This window comes from Rana temporaria, chromosome 2 (assembly GCF_905171775.1).
Source record: "Rana temporaria chromosome 2, aRanTem1.1, whole genome shotgun sequence".
Classification (NCBI taxonomy): domain Eukaryota; kingdom Metazoa; phylum Chordata; class Amphibia; order Anura; family Ranidae; genus Rana; species Rana temporaria.
The window spans coordinates 306,932,140-306,959,370 of NC_053490.1; the positions used below are offsets into that span (position 1 = coordinate 306,932,140).

Below are 27,231 nucleotides of genomic sequence, written 5' to 3' on the forward strand. Positions count from 1 at the left end.
CACCATATCTTGAAAAACTATATGCATCTAAAAGAGCTTGATTTATTTTGTGGATTTGTTCCACTTCCTCAGGAGCAGATGCATACAGTGTATCTGTGGAAGCTGTATAAGGAGACCAGTGAGGTATATTAGTAAATTCCACTAAAGTGAAGGGGAAAAGAAAAAACAAGAGGAAAATAGAAAAAGTCCATCCCTTTGATACTTGGATATTGGCTTAAAGTCCAAAACATGCGGTACTGCAAGCTGGGGGCTGTCAAAGGTGTCTGTCCCGCGAGCTGTGGTGATAGGGACCCATGGGAAAAATTGGGCACACAAAAGGTTAACCCAGGAGGATGGGAGTCTCCATGCTAGAATCATAGGTGGTACACAGAAATAGCATCCAAAGTGTCTGTAGAATTGATAAATATATAAAATTATATCTAGTATGTAAGCTGCTACTACCACAAGCTACTACCATTCCTTCAGCGCAGAAACAAGTAGGACTTGCATTGTACATTAAGCACCGAGAGGGGATTGTTTGTTTGTTTTTCTCAACAAAATGTGATTATTCTTAATTAATGTTGTTGTCTCCATAGCACCAGCCTTTTCACCAGAACTCAAACCTGTGAGTGTTGATGAGTCACAAGTAGAGGTGCAGTGGGAACCAATTCCTCTGGAGAAACGCAATGGCTTCATTACCAGCTATACTGTTTTTTGGAGAGACCCCAATGGCATAGAAGACTGTGAGCATTTCTCATGTATTCATTATAGATTGTGGTAAAAAAATGTTTCAGCAGTGAAAACATATTTTTAAGATTTACACTGCTGAAGCTGATCATATGCTGACAGTAGTCCAAACATATTTGTAAAGGATAGGTGTACTTTAGCACCTTTTCTGCCCCCTCCCTCAGCACATTTATAATATTTAGCTGTAACCCCTATAAGCCCAGAAAAGTACCTGAATATGCAACACATAGCGGTTGATTTACTAAAGTTAGAGAGTGCAAAATCTGGTGCAGCTCTGTATAGAAACCAATCAGCTTCCAGGTTCCATTGTCAAAGCTAAATTAAACAAGCTGAAGTTCGAACCTGGTTGGCTACCATTGTGCACTCTGCAGTTTTTGTAAATCAAACCTATAGCCTTAAAGGGACACTAAAGGCACAATTTTTTTTTGGACCCAGATCCGTGTCTTCTGGGGTCCCTCGGCGGCTGTCTCGGCTCCTCCTCGCAAAAGCTTTCTACCTTTATGTGAGCGAGCGAGCATGGTGGAAAGCTTTTGCAAGCGCGCTCCCGTGATACAGCAGCGGCCATAGCCGCCGACTGTATCACTCAGCCCCGCCCCCCGGCGCGGCGCATCATCCGCTGTGATTGACAGCAGCGCCAGCCAATGGCTGCGCTGCTATCAATCCGCCCAGCCTAGCCAATCAACGGCCAGGCTGGGAACCAAACAAGATGACAAGCACGTGCCCGGGACTTTCGAACGGTGAGGCAAGTAAAACGGGGGCTCGGGGGGCCGGTGCTGTCAGATGTTTTTTTACCTCAAAGCATCCTATAAAAACTTTTACCTTTACAACCCCTTTAATACATTTAAATGGAAAGTCCATCTGCAACCTGAGAAGCTGATAAATGGGTACTAAAGTAAAGCTATCATCTGTTGGTATTACTTTGAGGGATTTTGATGTCCTTAGAAAAGTGTTGAGTTGAGTGGCATTGTGATATAGCGTGGTCATTTACCCCATAGGATCCCAACGCGCTTGGCAAGTGGTTGTCAATTTATGAACTAAATGCTGCCCCTGACTTCACCAAAGGGCCACACATAATGTTCAATATACAGTACTTAACTGTAACCCCTATAACCCCAGAGAAGTACCTGAACGAACGTCCAACACATAGCTTCAATATATTTAAATGGAAAGTCCATCTGCAGCCTGAGAAGCTGATAAATGGGTACTGAAGTAAAACTTTCATCTGTTGGTATTACTGTTCAATATATGTAATGCTTGAGAGAACTGTCAGAATCTGCAGACCTAATAGAGAAATGAGGGTCAGAGAGTGTGGACATGCTACATTTTTGCCTGAGGATATGCTACAGAAGAAAATACAAAACTGGAAACATGTTACATAAGGCAAGTAAAGATCATTACCCTAATCAATGTGTCCACATTCACAACAGACCGCTGAGTTCTGAGAGCCGCACATCATGTAGCAAAGGACCGTAGGTTGGGCTCCAAGGCTTTAGACAGAGCCTGTACAGCTGTACAACTATGGCCTCGTACACACGACCGAGGAACTCGACGGGCGAACACATCGTTTTCCTCGTCGAGTTCCTTGTTAGGCTGTCGAGGAACTCAACAAGCCAATTTTCTCCAGTCCCGCCAGGGAAATAGAGAACATGCTCTATTTTTGGCTCGTCGAGTTTCTCGACAGTTTCCTAGACAGAAATGTACACACGACCGGTTTCCTCTGCAACAAAAATATCTCCCAGCAAGTTTCTTGCTGGTTTTTGCCGAGAAACTCGGTCGTGTGTACGAGGCCTATGTGTTGTCAGAGACTTCACTTGGAAATGTGATAACCCTAACTACCAAGACCTGAGGTGTGCCCTAGTGTAGCTCGTTAGTATGCCTAAAAGAGGGCATACCCTGAATATAATGTATATGAAATGTGTATGATATATAATGAAAAATGAAAGTTTGGGGGAAACGGGTGGGTGGGAACCAGGAAGATGAGCCGCCGCAGGACCTAACAGAGGAGGAGGGATATATGCCCCCCAGACCCCTCCTACAAATCCAGGCTGGTCTCTGGACAGCTGTCTAACTTATAATTTTTCCAAAGCATACAACATCACTGGGATGGATCTTCCAACTCCATTTTTAAACTCCTAACTGTAATTATTTAAATTTACAGCTGTGTGCCTTTTCCATCAAAGGCTCACCCATTTCCAGAGCCAGATTCACTTTAATAAGGCAACATGTTTTCTTACAAACACATCTATGTCTCATTATGTCATTTATGAATCTCCAACATGGTACTAGTAAATATTAGTATTTCTTGATTCTAGTTTCAACAGTACAAGGCACAGTTACAAGATTCAAGATAAAAAATATTCTCCCTTTCACAACATACCAAGTGTTTTTAAGAAGTTCTACGGCTGGAGGCAGTGTGAATGGTACCTTACTAATTGTTAACACCGCTGTGCCAGGTAAGAAAAATGCTTTTTAAAAGATGAATGAATACAGTTTTGGAAATTGAAAAGGAAAGATAGAGAAATATTGAATATTGCTTACAGATCATATCTTAGGTGAAGGGGGGTAAAGCAGATTAATTTAGAATTTGTAACATAGAATAAGTAAAAAAATAAAACTGGAAAAATTACATGACAATAGTGAACAGGTAGAGTATATATGTCCTATTTGTAGAGCAGAATAATTCAATAATCCATGTTAATATATGTGGCAAAGTCGGCATCCAGGGCATAGATATTCCGCTACCAAGATGACCAATGCAGTTATATATTGGCATGTAGCTTGCACATGAAGTTATAATAAAACAATTTCTAATGCTTCTCCACATGATGTGTTAGTGGTAGTTTGTGTAAAATGCTAAGCCTTCCAGTTCTCCACATGACAAAAATGGGGGAGCTCCAGAGCATGCAAAAGATAAACAGAGAGACACCAGTGCAAAGGCTAACGGTGAAGTAAAAACAAAGGGCCAAATCCTCAAAAACGTAGCCTAACTTAATTTTTCCCATTTAAGTTACACTGGCGGGAAATTTCTACCTAAGTGCCCGATCCACAAAGCACTTACCTAGAAATTTCACGCAGTGTAACCTAAATTCTCCCGGCGCAAGGCGGTCCAGTTATCCAGGGGGCGATGACAATTTAAATGAGGCGCGCTCCCGCGCCGGCCGTACTGCGCATGCTCGTGATGTAATTTTCCCGACGGGCAGCGCGCGAAATGACGTTACGCCGGGCTTTGTGGATTGCGACGGGACAATAAAGTTGCGTCGGGTAAAAAAAAAAGTTACGCGCCGAAAAAAAAAATTCTAAATTTAACAAAAATCGCGGCGATCGAAAAAAAGGTCTGTTTTTACAAGGTGTAAACAGTTTACACCTTGTAAAAGCAGCCCTTATTTTACGTATGCAAACGTAAACTTACGCAGAAAAAACAAAGCTGAAAAGCTTTGTGGATCTCCGTAAGTCCTCATTTGCATACGCAAAGCGGCATTTCAATGCGAAATGCCCCCAGCGGCGGATGCGGTACTGCATCCTAAGATCTGACAGTGTAAGTGTCTTACAGATGTCAGATCTTCTGCCTATCTTTGGAAAACTGCTTCTGAGGATCAGTTCCAAAGATAGGCACAGGGATACGCAGGCGGAACAGCAGTTCCGCCTGCGTATCCCTTTTGAGGATTTGGCCCAAAGTATTTATTATACAAAACAAATAATATGCACTCACAAATAATGGAGGAGTAAGGCACATAACCACATAAGATAGGGAATAGAGAAAAGAGGGCGCAATAGCCTTGTGCATTATCCTTTAGTAAAAAATGTTGTAAAAACAGATAAAAAAACTACTCAAATTCATTTTGTAAAAGCCTCCAAATGGTGGCAGTAAATCTAGGTACGACAGTCTCTAGATGGTGAATGAGAGGACTTCAGTACCACTGCTGGCTTACATGTTTCGAAGGAATACCTTCTTCCTCAGAGCCTCTTAGGGCAGCAAGGCCTAAAGGAATTGTATTCTTTTAAAGTAGATAACCTGGACATCACGCTCATGCGCAAGAGTATTTTTTTGCTACATAACCACATAAACGGAGGCTGAAGAAAGAGGAAATTAGAAACGTGTCCTGACTCTCGGCACCACTCCAACTGCATTTCTTCCTAGCGGGTAGACTTCCACTGACAGGTGGCTTCCCTCCTCGTGCAGCTTGGCAGCCTCAGCTCTTACATAGTGGCCAGCCTGCTCTATCCCTGCAAGGCTTCCCAATATCCAGTATCTGTGACGCTGGTGTGGTCCATTCTGTCCTAGTGGTTACAGTATGGACATTGCCCCTCAACTGTATTTGTTTTTTTAATCATAAATACTCAAATTTTAAACATACTACACCATTAATTAACCTTTGCGCTGGTTTCTCTCTGTTTATCCTATGTAATTAATTTACTTCCACTGACCACCAAGCCTGAGACATTGCTAATCCGCCTTATGGTGGGAAATGTTGTACTCTGACTGGCCACAGTCTCATAGTTGCCAACAGTCCTTCATGGAATTTAGACCCATGTCTTGGTCTGAGCATGTCCCAGGCAGAATCTCAGAAAATAGGTCCAGTGCAGGGGCATACTGTGCCGGGGGGCTGATCCCCCATAAGAGGGCCGCACTGCTTCACTGTCACTGATTACCGTGTCATCCCGGCCCGCTCACATAGTAAGCTGGGTGGGCTGGGAGTCGGGAGACTCTGGAATGGATCTTAAAGCAAACTAGAGCTACCTATTGGAGGAGGAGGTAGCAGGAGGCAGGCTTCACCGCATCCCAGCCAATGGGTGCGCTGTCCGGGCTTCCAGTGTTGTGTCGTGGAGCTGCTCTGCAAGCTGCATGAGGCGAGGAAGAAAAAACTATTATGCCTGAAGAGTAATTTAAAGTATCGCTCTCCCTTTCTCTCTTTCTCTCCTTCTCTCTCTTTTTTATTTTCTTTCTCTTTCTCCCTCTCTCTCCTTTCTTTTTTTCTCTCTCCCTCCATTCCTCTTTATCTTTCTTTCTCCCTCCATTCTTTTTTTTTTCTCTTTCTCTCTTTCTCCCATCCTTCCTTCCTTCCTTCTACCCTCCCTCTCTCTTTTTTCTTTCTTTCTCTCTCCCTCCCTCCATCCCTCTTTCTCTCTCCCTCTATCTCTTTTTCTCTCTCCCTCCATCCCTCTTTTTCTTTTTTAATTTTCCTATATATACATTCTGCCCTATGTAAGGCATCTCAGACTCTATTTAACCACACCACCTTTAAACCACGCCAAATATTTGGCACAATTGAAACCACGCCCGTTTTTTGCTGCGGTGTGCAAAGCGCTCCAAATGTTTCCTTTTACCGTTAAACCATGCCTACAAATTAATGCCCCCACTCCTAATTAAAATACTCCGCCTACATAAAGTGTCCCTAAAAATTTGGAGAACTAGGCAGTCTGACCCCCCCCCCCCCCCCCCTTGTCTGAAGGAAAGTAAACTGGCTGTTTGTTTAGAAAGTTTGTCTTGATTGTAAAAAGATTTCACTGTCCTGTTTATGCTCAATAACTACAAACTTGATGCATGTTTCTGCTGCAGTGGGTTACTACAATGAATTGCACTTTGCATCATGCTATTAAAAATAAGTTTTAAGATATATTGTCTGTTTCCATTATTCTGAATCTCTGATTTTCCTCCAGGTAAACCAGACAACACTATAATGCTCCTGGTTCTATTTCCGGTTTTATTTCTGGTGACCATTCTTGTCTTTATCATCTGTATAATGAAACATGACAGGTAAATTCTCTTTTATGCTATTAGATTACGATGCTGATCATTTCTACTTGTTGATGTACCATCCTTATAGAACTTCTCTCTCTAAATAATACCTCCATCTCTTTTCTTGTCCTTGTAAGGAATTATAATATCTCCAGCCAGATAATAACATAATTGACGTGTGGTAATTTTTCTTTTATTTTGTTACCCTCGGCTGCCCACCTGTGGACATTGATGGCCAAACTTAGTCAATAAACAGGTTAAGTGCGTTCAGGGGATATTGAGGACCATCCCACCTGTCTCTTATTAGTCTATAAAGTGAAAGATTACCTGTAAATATAAAGGTTAAAGTGGTTGTAAACGCTCACATATACCCAGTGAAGTGAATAGCCTCAGATGATACACAGGGATTAAACAAATCTTCCTACATAGGTTTTACTTGTTTATCTGTGGTCCTTTCTTCCCTACACCCCTTCAAAAGGACAGAAATGGGTTAAAATCCCTCTTCATCTGTCAGAAACACAGAGGAGGTGGCGGAGAGGCTGCAGTTACAGTGTGTGAGAGCTGATTGGAGGAAAGGAGCACACCGCCCACCACACAGCAGAAGTACTGAGTTCTGAATAGATAAGCTGTATTCTGAGCTCTCTACAAGATACAAATTGTATCTTAGGTGTCAAGAAAACTTCTCAGAGGTGACTGATACTGATAGCAGAGGATTGAAGCACCAACAATTATGGCCCCGTACACACGACCGAGGAACTCGACGTGCCAAACACATCGAGTTTCTCGTCGAGTTCAGTGTGGAAGCCGCCGAGGAACTCGGCAGGCCGACTTTTGCCATTGAACAACGAGGAAATAGAGAACATGTTCTCTATTTCCTCGCCGAGGTCCTCGTCGGCTTCCTCGGCCGAAAGTGTACACACGGCCGGGTTTCTCGGCAGAATTCAGCTCTGAACCGAGTTTCTGGCTGAATTCTGCCGAGAAACTCGGTCATGTGTACGGGGCCTTAGGCCCCATTCACACCTCAGCATTTTGTAGCTTGAAGCTCCCAAACGCTGAAGGAGAAAAAATCAATTATTTTCTATGGAGATGGTTCACATCTCTATTCCAAGTCTTCGGAAACACAAACGTCTGTAGCTCGATTCGGGCAAATTTTTGGAGCGTTTTTTAATCCTATTGAAATTAATAGAAACGCACCATTCACGTGTTTTTGTGCCCATTTGCGCGTTTTTGATTCGCATGTTCGTGTGATTTTCTGCTCCAACTAAAAACTGTAAAACATAAAATAGCAATAATATATGAATACGTAAATATTAACTAAATTCACAAATAACTAAAAATCATCATAAATAAATTAATATGTAATAATACATAAATAAATGATAATTAACCCCTAACCTTAAAAAAAAAAAACAATCAATTATTATAAATAATAATAATAGCAAATGTATTTATTTTGTGTTAGGGTTCAAATTTTTAGTTATTTATTATTATTATTATTATTATTATTTTATATTTTTCAGGGTTGAGGGTTAATTATTTATTTACTATTACTTATTATTATATTATTATTATATTGAGTTATGATTATTTTTATTTATTTGTGTATTTATTTTACATTTGTTTATTCATTAATTATTACAGTATTATTATTAGTAGTAGTAGTATTAACAACTTAACCCTAACAAAAAATAAATAAATAACCCTATGGCCCCGTACACACAACCGAGTTTCTCAGCAGAATTCAGCCAGAAACTGGATTCTGCCGAGAAACTCGGTCGTGTGTACACTTTTCAGCGAGGAAGCCGACGAGGAACTCGTCGGGCCAAATAGAGAACATGTTCTCTATTTCCTCATTGTTCAATGAGGAAAGTCGGCCCGCCGAGATCCTCGGCGGCTTCAACACTGAACTCGACGAGGAACTCGATGTGTTTAGCACGTCGAGTTCCTCGGACGTGTGTACGGGGCCTATGTCATGAAGCTAGTTCAGCTAATACTAATTCTTCTGTAGCTACTGCTCATTCTCTAAATGCTTTTTTACTAAAACAAATTCTCATGCAGCGAATACAAATTCTTCTGTAGCTAGTGCTGCATTTGCATTTGCATTTGCATTTGCTACAGAACAATTTGAGTTAGCTATATGAGAATTAGTAGCTTCCTGACATGGGTTTTTTATTTATTTATTTTGTTAGGGTAAAGGTGTTAATAATACTAGTACTACTACTACTACTACTAATAATAATAATAATAATAATAATAATAATAATAATAAATGGATAAATAAATGTAAAAAAATACATAAATAAAAATAAGCATAAATAAATGTAATAAATGAATACAAAGTACAGTAATAGTAAATAATTAACCCCTAATCCTAACCCTGACCCCAACTTTAACTCTAACCCCTTACCCTAACGAAAAAAATAATAATAAATAAAAAATAAATAAAAGCTAGGGGAAAAGCTTAAAAAAAACTGAAATACCTAGCAACAAATGATGCAACAGATAATAGCTTTTTCTATTGGCTAATTAAAAAATGCCAAGGCTCAAAATCATGCGCAAATCCCACATAAAACAGTGTCACAATCGCACATAAAAACATGCAAAAAAACACAAAAAAAATTCAAAGACGCTACATTCAGGTGTGAATGCAGCCTTAGAGCTTTGGAGAGAGATAAGTAAACACAACAGATATATGTGCTTTGCTCATATTTTATCAATGAGGTTTACAACCACTTTAAATGGCTGGACAAGGCTATCTACAATTGGGTAGCAAATGTGTGTTGGATCTTTATGTGTATATAAAAACTCCTCCAACTCCCCTGTAACCCTTACCCAACGTTTCCATCAAGATCAATAGCACAATAACTGCTCCCTTCACTCATGCTAGAATTCTAGATGTAAACCTGGACTTTGACCTTCCCTTTGGGCCCCACATCCATTCACTGTCCAAGTCATGCTGACTTAACCTCCATAACATTTCCAGAATTTGCCCATTCTTAACAAACACCACAAAGGTACTCTCTTGTTATAATATAACTATTGCAACCACATATTCCTTGGCTCCCCTTCGGTCTACCCTCCTCCCAAGTCCTAGTGTTCTCTAGTTCCCTCGTTACCTCCTGCAGAACTTCTTCAGAGCCTGCCCCATCCTCTGGAACTCCCTACCCCAATCTGTCAGGCTATCTCCTACTCTGTCCACCTTTAGGAGATCACTGAAAACAAATTTTTTCAGGTTAGGCCCCTTTCACATTTGTGTGACTTGTCCTGTGACTTGGGACTTCAAAGTCGCATGACAAGTCGTTCCCCATGATTTCCAATGATAACCATTCATATATGTGTAGAGGCTTGCTCTTTTTGAGCCAGCGCTATTGTAAATTTAGAGGAAAGTCTGAGAGTTAGTTTACTCAGACATTTGTGATTTTGAGTAAATTTGGCTTCTGTTCCAGCCATGGCTGTGCTGTGAGTGACCACTATTGTTTGCCTGGGGTGTAGTTGTTACTCCAGACCAGGGGTAGCAGCAGCTAGGTCAAGGTGATTTGAGTATTTTCCCTCAGCAGCCAATCAGTGGGGATGATCGTCCCGCTGTGCATGCTGGGGAGGGGTACTTAAGGGACAGACGTCACTGGACTGGGGTCGTCGAACTTGAGTCTGTCGTCCCACCACCCCCCATGTGTGGCCCTCCTGGCCGGGGGTGCATGTTCCTGTGATCCTGGCTCCGGGACCACGTTGGTCCGGGGGTTGTGATTTTCCACGTAGGCCCAGTAGGCAAATTGGGTCTATGCATTGGAAAGGTGATCCTGAGCTGTCCGTCCTGAGGGAGGAAGCCGCTTGATGAAGCACCTATCTTGGAGAGGACCGAGCACGAGGCTGGTGTCTCAAGAGAGGCCTTGAACTTCTTTGAAGGATGCACCATTTATACCCTGGACGGCGAGAACATGCCGCCCGAAAATATCCAGCAGCTCCTTTCGGGGGTAGTGCTACATATGTGTGACTTCAAGTCGTACCGACTTCAAAGTAGTCCCTGTACTACTTTGGTCTGAGTTACATACAAGTTAAGGTCCATACACCTTAAGTTTACAAGGCATTCCCTGAAATCGTGGCAAAATCTCAGTAAAATTGTGGCAAAACCGCACGACTTTAAAGTCGTAGTAGTGTGAAAGGGGCCTAACCCTAAACCTGAAAACTGTACTTCTACTCTTTCCATCAGTACAACCCCTTAAAGTTATCTTTTGTTTCACTTTAAGTACTGATTAAATTATTCCTCATATTCCATCTTTGTTCAAGATCAGCTTGAATATATTGTTTCTATACTTTATCTTGTGGTTTGATATTCTATAAAAATGTAATTGTCTATGCCTCTTTCACCAGTAATGATTTTTTTGGTTTTGACAGAATGAAGAATCAACTCTGGCCAACAGTTCCAGATCCAGCAAAAAGCCGTATGGGCAAATGGACCTCTTCCATGGAGGAGGTAATGTAATCTTTAAGCTGCACTGATCAATGTCAATGTACATTTTTCCCATTAAGTAGTAAAACTAGTAGGCTGCATCATACTAGAGTCATGGCACCCTCCTATACACATACACACCACACCACTGAAAGAGATCTTCTGACCACAGACTGTAAAGCAGTGTACACACAGCCATTTTTAATGTCCTAGAAAAAAACAATGTTTTTTTCTACGTGATTCTCGTCAAGCCTGCCTTGCATACACACGATCGTGAAAAAAAAATGCTCAAGCAAAGCGTGGTGACGTACAACACGTACGACGGCACTATAAAGCAGAAGTTCCATTCAGATGGCGCCACCCTTTGGGCTGCTTTTGCTGATTTCGTGTTAGTAAAAGTTTGATAAGAGACGATTCACGCTTTTCAGTGTTCGTGCTTTACAATCTGTTACAGCGTGATGAATGTGCTATCTCCATTACAAACACTACAACGTGAAAAGCGGCAAATTGTGAAAAATGCCGAGCATGTTCTAAATTTTCTCTCTGGAGCCTACACACGATCGTTTTTAATGACCATTTAAAAGAATTGCATTTTTCACATCATGAAAAATGGTTGTGTGTACGTGGCATTAGTCTTGTGCTTGTGGTACCTTACAGTCCGCTATGAGAAAAGCTTTTGTTTTTTAGTCTTGTGCTTGTGGTGCCTGCAGTCCACTATTTATAAAGCTGTTATTTGCTATACCTCACAAAAATATTGCACAATATCGCAATAACTTACTATTTTTTTTTTTTTTTTTCAGTTTGCAAACTGAAGTTTTTAAGAGTCTTAAAATATAGGATTTTGTCTAATTGACATATAGTAGGAGAAAACATGGTAAAATGTCTTCACGTCTATGCTATGTGCAGTGCAAACAAGGGCGTGCTACAGTAAACAAGAGAGCTCGCGCAAATGCAGATTGTGGAGCCATTTTCACATTCTTCTAAGTGGACATCAGCTTAATAATAGCATGCAATGCTAAGTTGCTGTTTCCAAAGCGAGCAAGGTCCTTTCTTGTATTAAGAGAGGTATGGACTGCAGAGAGAGAGATATCATTTTGCCCCTGTACAAATCATTAGTAAGACCTCATCTGGAATATGCAGTTCAGTTTTGGGCACCAGTTCTCAAAAAGGATATCGGGGGAACTGGAGAAAGTGCAGAGAAGAGCAACCAAACTGATAAGAGGAATGGAGGAGCTCAACTATGAGGAAAGATTAGAGGAACTGAATTTATTCACTCTTGAGAAGAGGAGAATAAGGGGGGGGATATGATCAACGTGTACAAATACATAAGTGGTCCATGTAGTGAACTTGGTGTTGAATTATTCACTTTAAGGTCATCACAGGAGGACAAGGGGGCACTCTTTACATCTAGAGGAAAAGAGATTTCATCTCCAAATACGGAAAGGTTTCTTCATAGTAAGAGCTGTGAAAATGTGGAATAGACTCCCTGCAGACGTGGTTCTGGCCAGCTCAGTAGATTGCTTTAACCTCCCTGGCGGTATGATTATTTCAGAAAAAAGGTGCTGAAAGCGGTACCATTATTTGCAAGGAAATTTGGCGTTTTATACTGTAGGCCTGTAATTCTTAGGAATGACTCACTTAAATCTGACCAAACAAGAGACTAGTAGGCATCCCGGGTATGACATTTTTTTAAAAACAAAATTATAAATTATAATATAATAAATAATTATAAAAAATGATAACAAGTAATAATATAATTATAATAAAAATTATTCAATAATGTAATCAACTCAAAATCACTGAAATTTACTCAATTCTGCAAGTGATTATAATTTATTATCACTGTTTTCTAGCTGCTCTAAAACCATTTTTGACATAAAGGGACACTTTTGGTTGCTATGGACAATCTACAGTTTGCAGGCAGAAAGAACAGTTTTTCTTATATAAAAGAACATGTAGGGCACTGGGCAGACCACTAGGGACAAGGGGGGTGTATATTTTTTACATACAGTACTATAATCTATAAGATTATAGTATACTGTATGTAAGGTGTTTGTTTACTTTTTTGAATTTGGCGCCGTTCTCCGCTCCCGTGCGTCGTATGGAGATCGGCGGCACAGGAGGACACTGTGTGAATTGAGCGAGGTCCCGCTCGCTCACACAGCGCGGTGGCATCGCTGAATCCAGGGGCAAGGTAAGTAACTTTGTCTCTGGCTGCAACGAGGCAAGCCCGAGTCTGGCTCGGGGATACCGCTTTTGGTATAAAAATTTCACTCCGAGCCAGACTCGGGAATACCCCTAGGAAGGTTAAGAAAGGCCTGGATTCTTTCTTAAATATACATAATATAACTGGGTACTAAGATTTATAGATAAAGTTGATCCAGGGAAAATCTGATTGCCTCCGTTGGGATCAGGAAGGAAGTTTTTCCCCTACTTAGCAAATTGGATCATGCTCTGCTGGGGTTTTTCGCCTTCCTCTGGATCAACTGTGGGTGAAGGATTGTGTATAGGAGATTGTACTTTTTTTTTTTTTAACTAGATGGACTTGTGTATTTTTTCAACCTGACAATGTAACTATGTAACTATGAACATGGCTTAGCATTAACATTTTTACCCTAAGTAAAAATTACAAATTATTACAAATTATTTTTCTGCATACTAAAGCATTACTTAAATGTTTTTTTTCTCTTTCTAGACGCCTAGATTAATGGTTAACCCCACTGATATTTCTCAGTTCTTAACAAGTGATATATCCATTGTAGAGGGATTGCAAGGAAAGAAACCGCTCACTGAAAGTCATACTAAAGAGACACCTGTGACCAAGACAAATGAAAGAAATAATTGGAGGTTCTATGTAAATACGGATACTGTTCAGTATGCTCAGGTGATCACTGGAAGCTACCGCGAACAAAGCCCTCCAACCTCTATCTATGTGAGGTCTGACTCCACACAACCACTCTTGTGTGATGTGTCTCCCAGTCCCCAAAATTATGAGAACATGTGGTTTCACAGCCAACACCAAGAAGACAGTGTGTTCTTGGTGGAAGAAGAAAATGTGATGGATTTCCCTCTTCTCCATGCTTTAGAAATCCATGAGAATGATGAAAGCTTTCATTTGTTTAACTGAGTGTTTCAGATGTTGTTATATTGAAAATGCATTAAAAAAAAGCTAAATATCTCATCACATAATCATGCATTGGACAGTATAGCACACACTGTACATATTGCTCATGGCACATCAAAATATATCTGATATATGCTACCGTATGTATAAGCTCATAGACTTGGGTTGTGAGAAAAAGCAGGACAGTACTGCAAAACGGGAAGCAGAGCTAATGCATGTCATGATCAAATATGGCTGCCACATGGACATGCATGATGACAAACTATAAATAGAAGGAAGGGTTTTTTTTTTTACTTTAAAACATGTTGATAAAATAAGTTGCATTAGGCTGAACCCTTTCTACATGTAAGTAACCCCTTCCTTCCCTTTAAATCAAATACCAGCCACTAGTAAAAAAGGCCCGGAGGCCATAATGTTTTCTTGGCTAGTTAGTAGCAAAAAATATGATTGCTATCAAGAAGTCAGTCTTCTAAAATGAGTCATGGGACTAAAAGATTAGTAAATTATCAGGATTTGTAAGATGGTGGCATTCATTGTGGTGCTCTGAGGCTAATATGAGAGATTTATGGTGTATTATAACAGCAGGAGTTTTTTTTTTTTTTTTAGCTAATCTGTGAAAAATTCATGACAATACTATGTTACTTTTTTTTATAGATAACTATTACTTTGCAAATATGCTGATTATGGCACACAACAATTAAAGCTATTCTTTTTAATGATAGAGTTCACATTGTAGTAAGCTCAAATAAGATACATTTTTAAATAGAATGCTAATATTAAACAAACATTTGAGCTAAGTATTTTATTCATAAATAAGGAAAATATTCGATTTTACAGTCCTTTTTAAAAAAAAAAACAAGTGAAACTTTAAGTTGACATATATCAATATTTTTCTTATAAAGATATACCTCAAACATAAAGCTAAATAAACATACTAGACAATACAAAAAGCACACAACAATACCCCTTAACTGGTGGAAATTAAGTTTTTGTACTAGATGTTTCTTTGTCATGGCAGAGCACTGAAATACTATACATTTTTAAAAATGGGCAAAAAAAATGTAAATTATAACTTTTCAAAGATTTGAGATTTTCCTTTAAAATATAATATAAAATGACATCTATTATATTGAACAGCTCAGGTTTATGGGGGAGGAAGGTGAAGGGGGATTTAAACTGAAATGGCAGGATTGGGTCGATTATAAGTCATCACAGAGTTACCTAGTTAAGATGGTATAGAGCAGGAAGCGCATTTTTAGTAAAAGTTGATAAGTTAAGAGACTGAAGTTCGGAGAGAAGAGGGTGGGTTTGGGTAAGGGGGTGGGGTCGGGTGGTGGTGCGGGCCTGGGCTTGGGTTTGATGATTTGGGTAGGGGCACTCTTTTTTTTTATCACTATGTAAACTCTAGCATTATTTGTATTTTTCTATTTTATGGCCATATAAGCCCAGTTTGTCTATACCTATATATGGATATAACAAACAAAGCAAAAAAAAAAAAAAAGAATAAAAAAAGAGAAAAAAGCAACTTCCTACCATGATGTGAACCAGGATGGAGACAGCGTATGAACGCAAAATTGATTATGTCTCCGGTTTGTGTTCTCTGAGTTAATTAAAAAAATATATATACATAATATAAAAATATATATACATAATATAAAATATAATAACCAACAATTTTTGATATGGTACAAGGTAACACAAATAGACTACAATTCCTGAATGCAGCTACTTCACAGCGTGACTACATTCAGAAGGAGCTTCCAAAAAATTTAAAGCGGAATTAAACACAAAAATATAATATATGGTAGTGTATCAATCATCAGATGTAGTGGCTGCATTCATTCTCTTTTTTCCCCTCTATTTTCACCTGTGGTTCTGGCCCACAACACACCTCCCATATTAGAGTGCCCCCACTCTGGATGAATGAGCACAGGGCCACCTTTGGACAGCAGCATTGTTCCACTCTGGATGAATGAGCACAGGGCCACCTTTGGACAGCAGCATTATTAATCTGGGGGGCAGGGGAGTGCAAGATGTACCAGCAGATTTAGATACACTAAAACATTAAAGCCAAACTCTAGATAATGTTTTATAAGCAGTTAGAGTAGACAGTTTGTTTTTCCTTTTGGGATAAAGGTTTTAACTAAAGGAAAAAAAATAAAGCGGATAATTGGAAACACCCATTTCAGTGGTAAATGGTTTGTCTTAACCATCTAACTACTACGTTTAAAAAAGAGCTTGTTCTTTTGAAAAATAACATAATTAGTGGCCAGATCACCAGATGAAAATCAAAGAAAAAAATTAATAAAAATTTAGCCACCACATCTAAGAATTTGTAAGCTGCAATATAATAAATGTTTGCTTTTGGGTATAATACCGCTTTAAAGATTAATTGAATCCTCCTCATTTATTATTGTGATGCATTCAGGCTGCATATACAGTAATAAATATGTTTTCCCTTTTTTCCAAAGAGAAGTGCTGCCAGCAAATGACTCTACTCCCTGTAAGCAGAACTGTTTATTAGAACAGTGTTCAGTGGGTCATTTCATTGAGCTGGGCTGCTGCTTGTGTGTGAGAAGGTAGTTTTGAATCTCTTAGTACTGCCAGCACAGGGTTTATAACAGTAAAAGTAAAAAGAGGCAAATGTATTGCTGTATATGCAGCCTGATTGCATTATAGTAAAAGTCAAGAAGGTCTAATTGGCCTAAATTAAAAAGCCGAACTTTGCATCACTTCACTCACCAATAACCACCATGTAATTTTCCCCTTGGGTACAGTAGGCCTGTTGTTGCAGGTGACAAAGGCTGTAAGTGAGATTTCTGAATTCTGAGTACTGAAAAAGAAAGAAAACATCAACTTCCATACCACCTTACCTGGAAAAACTTGTAGTAAGGGACAAGTCCAGCAAAGCTGGAGCTGTTCCACATCTGGCCCTATGCCTTGTTCTTAAAGTGATATTAAACCTTCATTTTTTTAAATTAAAATACTGTATTTATTGGCGTATAACACTCACTTTTTTACCCTGAAAGTAGAGGGTAAACTGTGCCTGCGTGTTATACACAGAGGGCTGTGGAAAGTTTTTTTCCTGAAACTTCCCTCTTAAAGTTAGGTTGCGTGTTATACGCCGATAAATATGGTAACAACCATGTCATACTTACCTGCTCTGTGCAATGGTTTTGCACAGAGCAGCCCCAATCCTTCTTTTCTGGGGTCCCTGCCTCCACTCTAGGCCCCTCCTCTTTCTCTGCCATTTTCCCTGAAGGCATCTGTGCATGCTCGCTCCCGTGCTCCACTGCTGCGTCCATCGACACAGATGGTGAGACTTAACACTGGAGTTGATTGACAGGAGCCAATAGGTCCTGCTGCTATCAATCTGCCCAATAAGGAGGGAAACAGCTGCTATTGTGCACATAGCTGGATCAGATTGGGCTCAGCTAAGAATGGGGGGGGGGCGGAGGGGCTCCTGCACCACAAAAGGCTTTTTACCTGAATGCATATAATGTATTTAGGTAAAAAAAAAACTTAGATGGATGTAAGAGGTGGGTGTCAGAATCTCTTCTTAAACTGCTTCTTGGGGTTTTCTCTCAACTTATATAAGAAACAAAAGCAGAATGAAGGGAAGGTGTCATGTACCTGGTCAAGGCTGAGTTGACAAGAGGGCTTCTCTTCCAACTCCTGTTCCGTTTTGCCGGGAGTTAAGGACAGGGTATAACCACTAGCCGACCAGCCGCCGCAGGTCGGCTCAAGTGTGCGAAATCACGTAGGTATACGTCATTTCACATTTCAGCCATTAGGGGCGCGTGCGCGCCGCCGGAGGCGCGCTCGCCCCTGGTGCCCGGCGGGCGTGATCACCGCCGGGCACCTGCGATCGCTCGTTACAGAGCGAGAACCGGGAGGAATGGGGGGAGAAATGACTGTCCGTCTGTTCATACAATGTATGAACAGCGATCTGTAATTTCCCCTAGTCAGTCCCACCCCCCCTTCAGTTAGAACACACCTAGGGAACATAGTTAACCCCTTCCTCGCCCCCTAGTGTTAACCCCTTCCCTGCCAGTGGCATTTTTACAGTAATCAATGCATTTTTATAGCACTGATCGCTATAAAAATGCCAATGGTCCCAAAAACGTGTCAAAAGTGTCCGAAGTGTCCGCCATAAGGTCGCAATGTGTGTGCACATGCATAAAGCGTACATGCGCTGAGCCATATATGGTTTTCTGTGTGCAGAAGAGTACTGGTAACTTGGTATATAAAAATATCTTAACTGAACATTTTATTTTATTTTATTTGTGCTGGGAAAGTCACCCTACATGTGAACATTTCTATTATAGTATACTGTATTGTAGAAGTCAATAACACAATTCTTTTTGGCACTTTATTTTTTCAAGTAAACATGCTATCCTCATTGAGTAGATTTTCAAAAATAATTTTACTTTACCATTATTATAGCAGAAGTTCTTATCTATCTTCACAGTTGTTCTTTATAAATTGACTTGTATACTATAATATGATAGTAAACATTTGTGTTATACATTATAAGCAATATTTTTTCTAATGTTTTATTCAAGTAGAAATTAATAGTTTGAACAGTTCTTTGGATTGTTCTTAAATAGATATGCATTATGCTAAACTGTATTTTAACATTATGTAGTTTATACTTTTTTTTTTTTACATTTCAAGAGATGTATATTTTATCAAAAAGTCATATCAATAAACATTTTATAAATCATTTTTTTAAATAAATACATATATTTTTAAATAATTTTAATAATGTATCTTTTAAAATATTTTGTGAGATTCCTGGAGAGTTTACTAAAATACTTTTAGTATTTAATGCCAATATTCTATATTAAATTTGCAGACATTCAAAAGCAACCCCATGATATTATTGGTAGAGCTGGAAGAAACATTTCCATGAGAAAAAAGAACTGTATTTCCATGAGTTTTCCAGGACAGCCCATGAGATATAGGCACCTCTTTTAACAGTAATAACAGAAACAAGAAATGCATCACTAAAAATACTTTAAAATAAAGTCCTTCTGTTGAACTGGTCAAGAATCGAAAGCCAAAACCTGAACAAAACATATGGAAAAACATACCAGAAGGGTGAAAATCCGGTTGTCCTGGAAGACTCATGAAAATACAGTTACCAGTAAGTCTTGCTGCGTACACACGGTCGGAATTTCCAATGGAAAAAGTCAGATGGGAGCTCTTCATTGGATATTCCGACCGTGTGTATGCCCCATCGGACTTTTTCCATCTGAATTTCCGACGGACATGGATAGAGAGCAGGTTCTCTATTTTTCCGATGAAAAAAATTCATATCGGAAAATCCATTCGTCTGTATGGAATTCCGACGCACTAAAAACCACGCATTCTCGGAATCAAGTCGACTAATGCTCGACTTGATTCTTTATTTTTCTTGGCTCATCGTAGTGTTATACATCACTACGTTCTTGACGGTCGGATTTGGTGTGACCGTGTGTATGCAAGACAGCTTGAGCGGAATTCTGTCGGAAAAACCACCTGAGTTTATTCCGACGGAAAATACAGTCGTGTGTACAGGGCATATCATCTTCTAGGACAGCCCATGATGTGGCAAGAACTTACCAGACTAGGGATGGACAATAAAAAAAGCCTGGAGACCTCACCTTCCACAGGGCTGACCATAAATATTACAGATATGGTGGACCCTAATATATTACATTTTCAGAGAGAAAACTAAGGCAGGAGACCTAACTGAAGGAAAAAGTCTTATGCCTCATACACATGATCGCAATTTCCGACAAGAAAACATGTTTTTATTCAGCAGGAAGACGGCTGAAATTTGTCTTGCATACACACGGTCACACTAATCTTGTCTGAAATTCCGAACGTCAAGAACGCGGTGACGTACAACACGTACGACGAGCCGAGATCAATGAAGTTCAATAGGCAGTTCGGCTCTTCTGCTTGATTCTGAGCATGTTCGTTTTTTTGCGAGTCATAAATGCATACAGACGAACACGATTTGCGACAGGAATTTTTCCTGTCACGAAAATTGATACCCTGCTCTCAATCTTTTCTTGACCAGAATTCTGACAGAAAAAGTGCGATGGAGCATACACACGGACAGAATTTGTGACAAAAAGCTCACTTTTGCACTTTTCTCTTCGGGAATCACGATCGTGTGTACGAGGCATAAGTCATATCAGAAAATAAGAGCTCAAAGTTACACAGGACCAATTTAAAAAAAAAAATCTGTATAACACTGTATAACACTGTATAACACTGGTAAGACTCTGGTCAACTAAGGACATATAAATGATGCTAAGCTTGTGTTACCAATGTAACAAGGTTAATGCACCATCTATTTAGTTACTTTTACTCATTGCAGTACACTGAATGCACAAAAAGCATACAATTAGAGAAAACTTAATGAAGACTTAGGCCACGTACACACGGGCAAACATGTACGATGAAACCGGTCCGCCGGACCGTTTTCACCGTACATGTCTGCCCGGGGATTTCTGTACGATGGCTGTACTAACCATCGTACAGAAATCCGCGCGTAAACAATACGCGGGGCGTGTCCGCGGCGTTGCCGCGACGATGACGCGGCGACGTGGGCGGCCCTGCCAGTTAAATGCTTCCACACATGCGTCGAAGTCATTCGACGCATGCGAGGGATGGCGGGCGCTCGGACATGTACGGTAGGTCTGTACAGACGACCGAACATGTCCGAGCAGGCAGGATTCCAGCGGAATGTTTTAAAACAAGTACAGAAATATTTGCCCGCTGGGAAAAGGCCCGGCGGGCAAATGTTTGCTGGAATCCTGCACGCTCGGGCCTACACACGACCGAACATGTCTGCTGACATGTTCGGTCGTCTGTACGGCCCATTAAACGCAAGCTATAAGGCACTAGCCACAACAGAACATACATGCATTGACTAGATCTGGGTTAATGGAAACACAAAAAGACTCACCCAAGCTCTACCACTATATCAGAAGGTGTATGAGCAGAGTGTTGGTGCACTGGCTATAGCGTTCACTGCATATCCATAGTAAACATGAGCCGGCAACCCGATTGCTTCTTCATTAGGAACTTTTATTGTTGTACAAAGGCAATGACAGAATCCAATAAGATGCTATCGCGTTCCAGTCAAAGCCTTCCTCATAGTATGCTTTGAGGACGGCTTCGGCAAAAACGTGGTAGCATCTTATTGAGGTCGGAGTTAAGGTGGGGATAAAACAACACCTTGTACAAAATATAAGCACATAAGAAAAGTCTGCTGCAGAAGCATACATCCAGCGATTTTTCCACCACCTACATCCTTGTAAATAAATGAGACAAAGCCTACGGCCTTGAAACATACATTATCAACTAAAAACCCATGTCCTACTCCACTGTGCAGTAATAACAGGCTCTGTCCAATAAATCAGTGTTATGGTGACCCCCCCCCCCCCCCCCACTTGTAGTCCAAGCTATTGTACACCTACTGAAAGGACTAAGTAGTAGGGTGGTGGCTTAAATGTGAACATAACTTTAGTACTTCAGGAAATGTTTGGGGATATTCCTCTCCAAATGCACCTTTTATCTGTGGGGGGGGGGGGGGGGGGGGTAGTATACTGGCACAGATGCTCATAACGGCATCAAGATTACTGACAACCATTAAAAATAGTAGTTGAATAACCAACTTTCAATTAGACAAAAAAAACATGCAATAAACTCTGTAAAGCCTCAAAAACACCGAATGGCAGTACACTGGGGTGCTGTGACGTGGCCGCTGCAGCTTACGCATATATTTTCAAATGTGTACAAACGTAACCCCTTGGTTTTAACATGAACTGATAGACAAGGTCAATTTGGTTTGTTGTCGGCTGGCTGGTAAGTGAGCTGGGAATTTTGTTTTTTGTTTCTCGAAGGGCACAACCTACACCATGTAAAAACCTAAGCGTTAAGCAACTCTTCTGACACTTAACAAATGCCATGCAGAAGTACCCTGCTACCAAACACTATGTTTACAGAAGCCTCCGCTGCTGCATTACCACACCCGAATGCCATCAAGAGAAGATTTACTGTGTAGTGAGCCCTGGTTCACATTGCAGCAATTTGACAAGTCAAATCACATGATAAAATCGGCGGCTATTGCCGGCAATGGCACCGTTCGAATGGGTCCGACGCTGCATTTGCGTCGCCGCACCGATTCCCAAAAGTTGTTTCTGTACTACTTTTGGCGACTTCGTGGTGCTATTTCAATAGACATCTGTGCAGAAACCTGCACAGATTCACTGAAATGCGACTGACATGCGAAAATTAAATTGTGCGAGTTCAGCTGAACTTGCGTTATTTCACTCCTGCTGTCAGTGTGAACCTAGGCTAAAAGAAAAAACTATATATTTTCTGATAAATGTAATTTTAGTTATCATGATATAAAATAATGAATGTGGGGGCCTTTTGGTGGGTGTTAATTTTTATTTTTTGGGAGGAGGGGGGGTAGCATTTCATTCTTGGGCCTAGGCAGCACAATGTCTTGGGCCTGCCCTGAGCAGCATTGAGATTATGAATTCAGCAAGTTTCCAGTTGTAGCAGTGTTCGATCAACATTGCCACCTCTGGTGTGTGTAGGTACGTGTTCAAGGGCTGTGAATTTGATCATATGCAAGTCAAAGTTATGGTAAATACCAACATGTCTGCTTACAGCTGTTTCCATCAGTTTTATTTTTAATGGGGGATACCTGGTCTTTGATTCTTTGAAAAAATTATGTTTTGTTTTGCCTATGAAGAAACATCCACATAGGCATTTCATGCGATACAGCACCCCCTACTGTTTAGCAGGTAACCCTGTGTTTAATTTAGTATGTTTGGCCATTTGGAAGAACAATTTCATGGCTATTTAAGATCAAAGGACAGACATCACATCCACCATAGGCACATGTGCCCGTTCTTAACCACTTAACCTCCGGACCAAAGACCAGAGCACTTTTTGCGATTCATCACTGCGTCGATTTAACTGACAATTGCGCGGTCGTGCGACGTGGCTCCCAAACAAAATTGGCATCCTTTTTTCCCACAAATAGAGCTTTCTTTTGGTGGTATTTGATCACCTCTGCGGTTTTTAGTTTTTGCGCTATAAACAAAAATAGAGCGACAATTTTGAAAAAAATGAATATTTTTTACTTTTTGCTTTAATAAATATCCCCCAAAAATATATTAAAAAAAAATGTTTTCCTCAGTTTAGGCCGATACGTATTCTTCTACATATTTTTCGTAAAAAAAAAAATCGCAATAAACGTTTATTGATTGGTTTGCGCAAAAGTTATAGCGTTTACAAAATAGGGGGTCGTTTTATGGCATTTTTATTAATATTTTTTTTTTTACTGGTAATGGCGTCGATCAGCGATTTTTTTTCGGTACTGTGACATTATGGCGGACACTTCGGACACTTTTGACACATTTTTGGGACCATTGGCATTTTTATAGAGATCAGTGCTATAAAAATGCATTGGATTACTATAAAAATGCCACTGGCAGGGAAGAGGTTAACACTAGGGGGCGGGGAAGGGGTTAAGTATGTTCCCTGGGTGTGTTCTAACTGTAGGGGGGATGGCCTCACTAGGGGAAATGACTGATCGCTGTTCATACATTGTATAAACAGATGGTCAGGCATTTCTCCCCTGACAGGACCGGGAGCTGTGTGTTTACACACACAGCTCTCGGTCCTCGCTCTGTAACGAGCAATCGCGCCCACCGGGCACCCGCACGGGAGTCAGGGACGAGTGGGGGGCGCGCAAGCACACGCCCCTAGTGGCCGCTTCAAGAGCCGACGTAGAGCTACGAGCTCTCGCGCAGGGGAGCCGACCTGACGCTGAAGAACTGCAGCGGCTGGTCGGCAAGTAGTTAATGGATTCCTACTGGTTTCTGTATTTCTGTAGTGGCAATGTACCAGGTGATCTCTCAAAGTGGATGCTCTTTTATAGGTTATTTCAGGGTATTTTTTAAAATATCTATTAATCGTAGGGTCTGCCAATAATAGGAGCCAGAATTTAGTTAGAATTCCCTTAATTTGTTTATGTTGTTTGCTGTACGGTGTAGTCATTCTTGCAGATTGTAAGGTGTTTTTTCTGGACCTAGTTGGATAAAGTTCCTTCTTGTCTCTTGGTTTTAGTATATCATTTTTTTAAGCAGGTATGGCTATACCCCCCTATCAGGCAGCCTGGAGCACAGTTCCCAGGCCGCCTTGGAGAAATCTTCCTCTTTACTGCATTTTCTTTGAATACAAACATATTGACTGTATGGTATGCTTTTCAATAGGGGTGGTTTTGAGCTGGTTAGCGTGCAAGAGGGTATTGCCCACAGAGGGCTTTCTATAGAGGGGGAGCCTAGTGAGCCATCTGCATTAAAAAATATTTCCAAGTTCAGAAAGCGATTCTGGAGAGATCACAAGTCATAGTAAATTCAAGTTATATTCATTATAATGTTCATGAACAGTTCTAATTCTTCTCTGGTGCCTGACCAAAATAAAAGAACATCATCTATATATCAATGCCAAGAATTTATATGTTTAAGTAAACTAGATATGTCATCACGAGTCAAAAGCTCCCTCGCACCCCACCGCCCCCCCCTCCCCACGGGTTGGCTGTACCTGGAAGTAGTGGGAGGATCCAAAAATGAACACTTTGATTCCTGTCTCATGAGGAATAGTATTATACAAACTTTCAATGTCTATGGCAACCAGCCAAGCATTTTGGGGGAGAAAAAGTCCCTCCGTCATTTTTAAAAGTTCTATCTTTTATATAGGAGTGTAATGCTACTACATGTACAGTAGATTGAAGTAATCATCAACTAGACTATTCATGTTTTCAGTCAAACAATTGCATTCAGATATTATGGGTCTACCGGGTGGTTGAATAAAAGATTTGGGTATTTTGGGTAAGGCGTAGAATGTGGGGATTTTTGGTTCCTTGGAGTAAAGAAATTTCCAAGTATTTTTGTCTCTTAGTATCTTGTTGGTAGGCTTTCAAAATAATATTATAGTATAAGTACAGTACAATAATGGTCTATTACAGTTTCAGTGATGGGTCTATACCAGTTCCTGATTTTTAGAATTTGTAGACACATATATTTATACTGTTTGGTGTCCATAATAACTAAGTTGCAACCTTTGCCTGCAGGTTTAATCACTATTTGAGAGTTAGTTTATAAAGAAGTCAAAGCCTTTCTTTAAGAGCTGGAGAGGTTGTTAGGCTTAGTTTTATTTACCACTTCTCGCCCACGCTATAGCCGAAAGATAGGTGTCCATGTACATCCTCCCAAGAATGCGCCCCCTGCGCACACCCTTCGGGTGATCAACGAGTCAATGAGACTCGGCTGATAACAGATCAGAGAAAAGGCCCGATCCCGGCCCCTTACACCTTACAGCTGATCGCGTGGTGCTTCTGTCAGAAGGACATCAGTCCCAAACACGGAGAGACACTGCTGTCATGCAATGCCTACCATTGCCACATACCAGTGCATATAAGTGCTACCTATCAGTGCCCACCAGTGCCACCTACCAGTTCCACCTATCAATGCCCACCAGTGCCACCTATTAGTGCCGCCTATCAGTGCCCTTCAGTGCCGCCTATCAGTGCCACCTCATCAGTGCACACCAGTGTCACCTATCAGTGCCCATCGGTGCCGCCTCATCAGCGTACATCAGTGAAGGAGAAAAATGACCTGTTTTCAAAAAAAAAACTATGAAACTGTTTTTTTTTTGCAAAAAATAAAAAACCCAGCAGTGATGAAATACTACCAAAAGAAAGCTCTATGTGTGTGAAAAAAAATGAGAACATTTTATTTGGGTACAGTAATGCATTACCACGCAATTATCATTCAAAGTGTGAAAGCTCTCAAAGCTGAAATTTGGCCTGGGCAGGAAGGGGGTTTAAGTGCCTAGTAAGCAAGTGGTTACTCTTCTAGTTGTGGTGAAGAGCTTGCCTTTAAGAAAGCTGCCTTTATGCTAACATCTTTTTCAATCTCATTGTACCCTAAAAAGAGTCACATACTGATGGACAGGTGGATGGGCAGTTTGGCAACCCAAATGGCGAGAACTCCACTTGTATACCTCCACTCCCCCCCCCCCCCCCCGGTCCACTGCCACATTTGGCAAATTTTGGGGGGAGTGGTACCTGTTTTTTCCAGACGTTTGGCCCCCCTCCTCCTTCCCACGCTGCTAGCCCACCAACAAAGCGCAGCCGCAAGGCTTCACTTCCGGTTTCCCATAGTCAAGATAGTGATGCCAGTACCCGATATCCAACTGTAAAATCAGCTCGGGTGAGGACACCACTGGACTCCTGGACAGGTAAGTGCCCTAATATTAAAAGTCAGCAGCTACAAATACTTCTCTTTAATGTAAAGAAACATTGAGGAAGGAAAGGATCAATTCTGTTGCTAATCATGATGATGGATAACTGTCAGGAAAAAGTCAGGAGCAATTTCCATCTTCAGAGAACTGGACATAATGTAACAATCGTGTAGGCAGAGGGTGTTAATAAGTATCATAATAACGTAACAAAATAGTATAGGGCATCCCTTGACAAATCATAGCTGCCAGGCAGATTGCCTAAAGTGCTCTCCTCCCCATCTTCTTCTCTAATGCAGTGTATTTGTGAACTGTTAGGCTGGGTGTTGCAGACTACCTGCTCCTGGTCAGTAGGGTAAACTCAATTACTAAAACTTCATATAATCTTTAACATGGTAATGTCATTTTTAAAGTCATTATCAATCTTTTTAAGTTTGGAACATTTATTAAGATCATATCTCGTTGCTCTCACACATTTTGCTTTGATCAGTAGTATCTCAGAAGTCAGGAGACTGGTTGAGTTGACAATAAATATAGAAAAAAGCTGGGCGCTTTGTGGGAATAGGACAGCTGCTGGCACCAAAAGGTGAATATGCCCAAACCCTTGTAAAAAAACTATATTAGAAAGCAGCGTGTAAAAAAAAAAAAAAAAAGGAAGCGCTTGTAAATAAAATAAAATGAATAGACCTGATATGGTCATAATGTGCAATTTAAAGTGTTACTAAGTCCAGGACCCTGCATTCACTATATCTGGTCTCTCACAGTACACGGAGCATGGAAATTCAATTATTTTAGTAAATATAAACTACTAAATATCTTTTCTCATCAGCAGCATACAGCAGTCGCGTGACTATCAGTGTCCAGCCAAGCACTGGT

At 40.6% G+C, this 27,231-nt stretch overlaps 1 protein-coding gene across 1 annotated transcript in view; it reads left to right on the plus strand.

Annotated features, from left to right (window-relative positions):
• CSF3R (colony stimulating factor 3 receptor) overlaps positions 1–14,750 on the plus strand; it is a 75,376-nt gene extending 60,626 nt beyond the window's left edge. The window contains exons 12-16 of the mRNA XM_040337340.1: positions 576–722; positions 3,039–3,179; positions 6,385–6,481; positions 10,856–10,934; positions 13,606–14,750. Coding sequence (XP_040193274.1) covers positions 576–722; positions 3,039–3,179; positions 6,385–6,481; positions 10,856–10,934; positions 13,606–14,037 — 896 coding nt within the window. The 3' untranslated portion in view covers positions 14,038–14,750. The remainder of the gene's footprint in view (positions 1–575; positions 723–3,038; positions 3,180–6,384; positions 6,482–10,855; positions 10,935–13,605) is intronic.
• Positions 14,751–27,231: the final 12,481 nt, after the last annotated feature.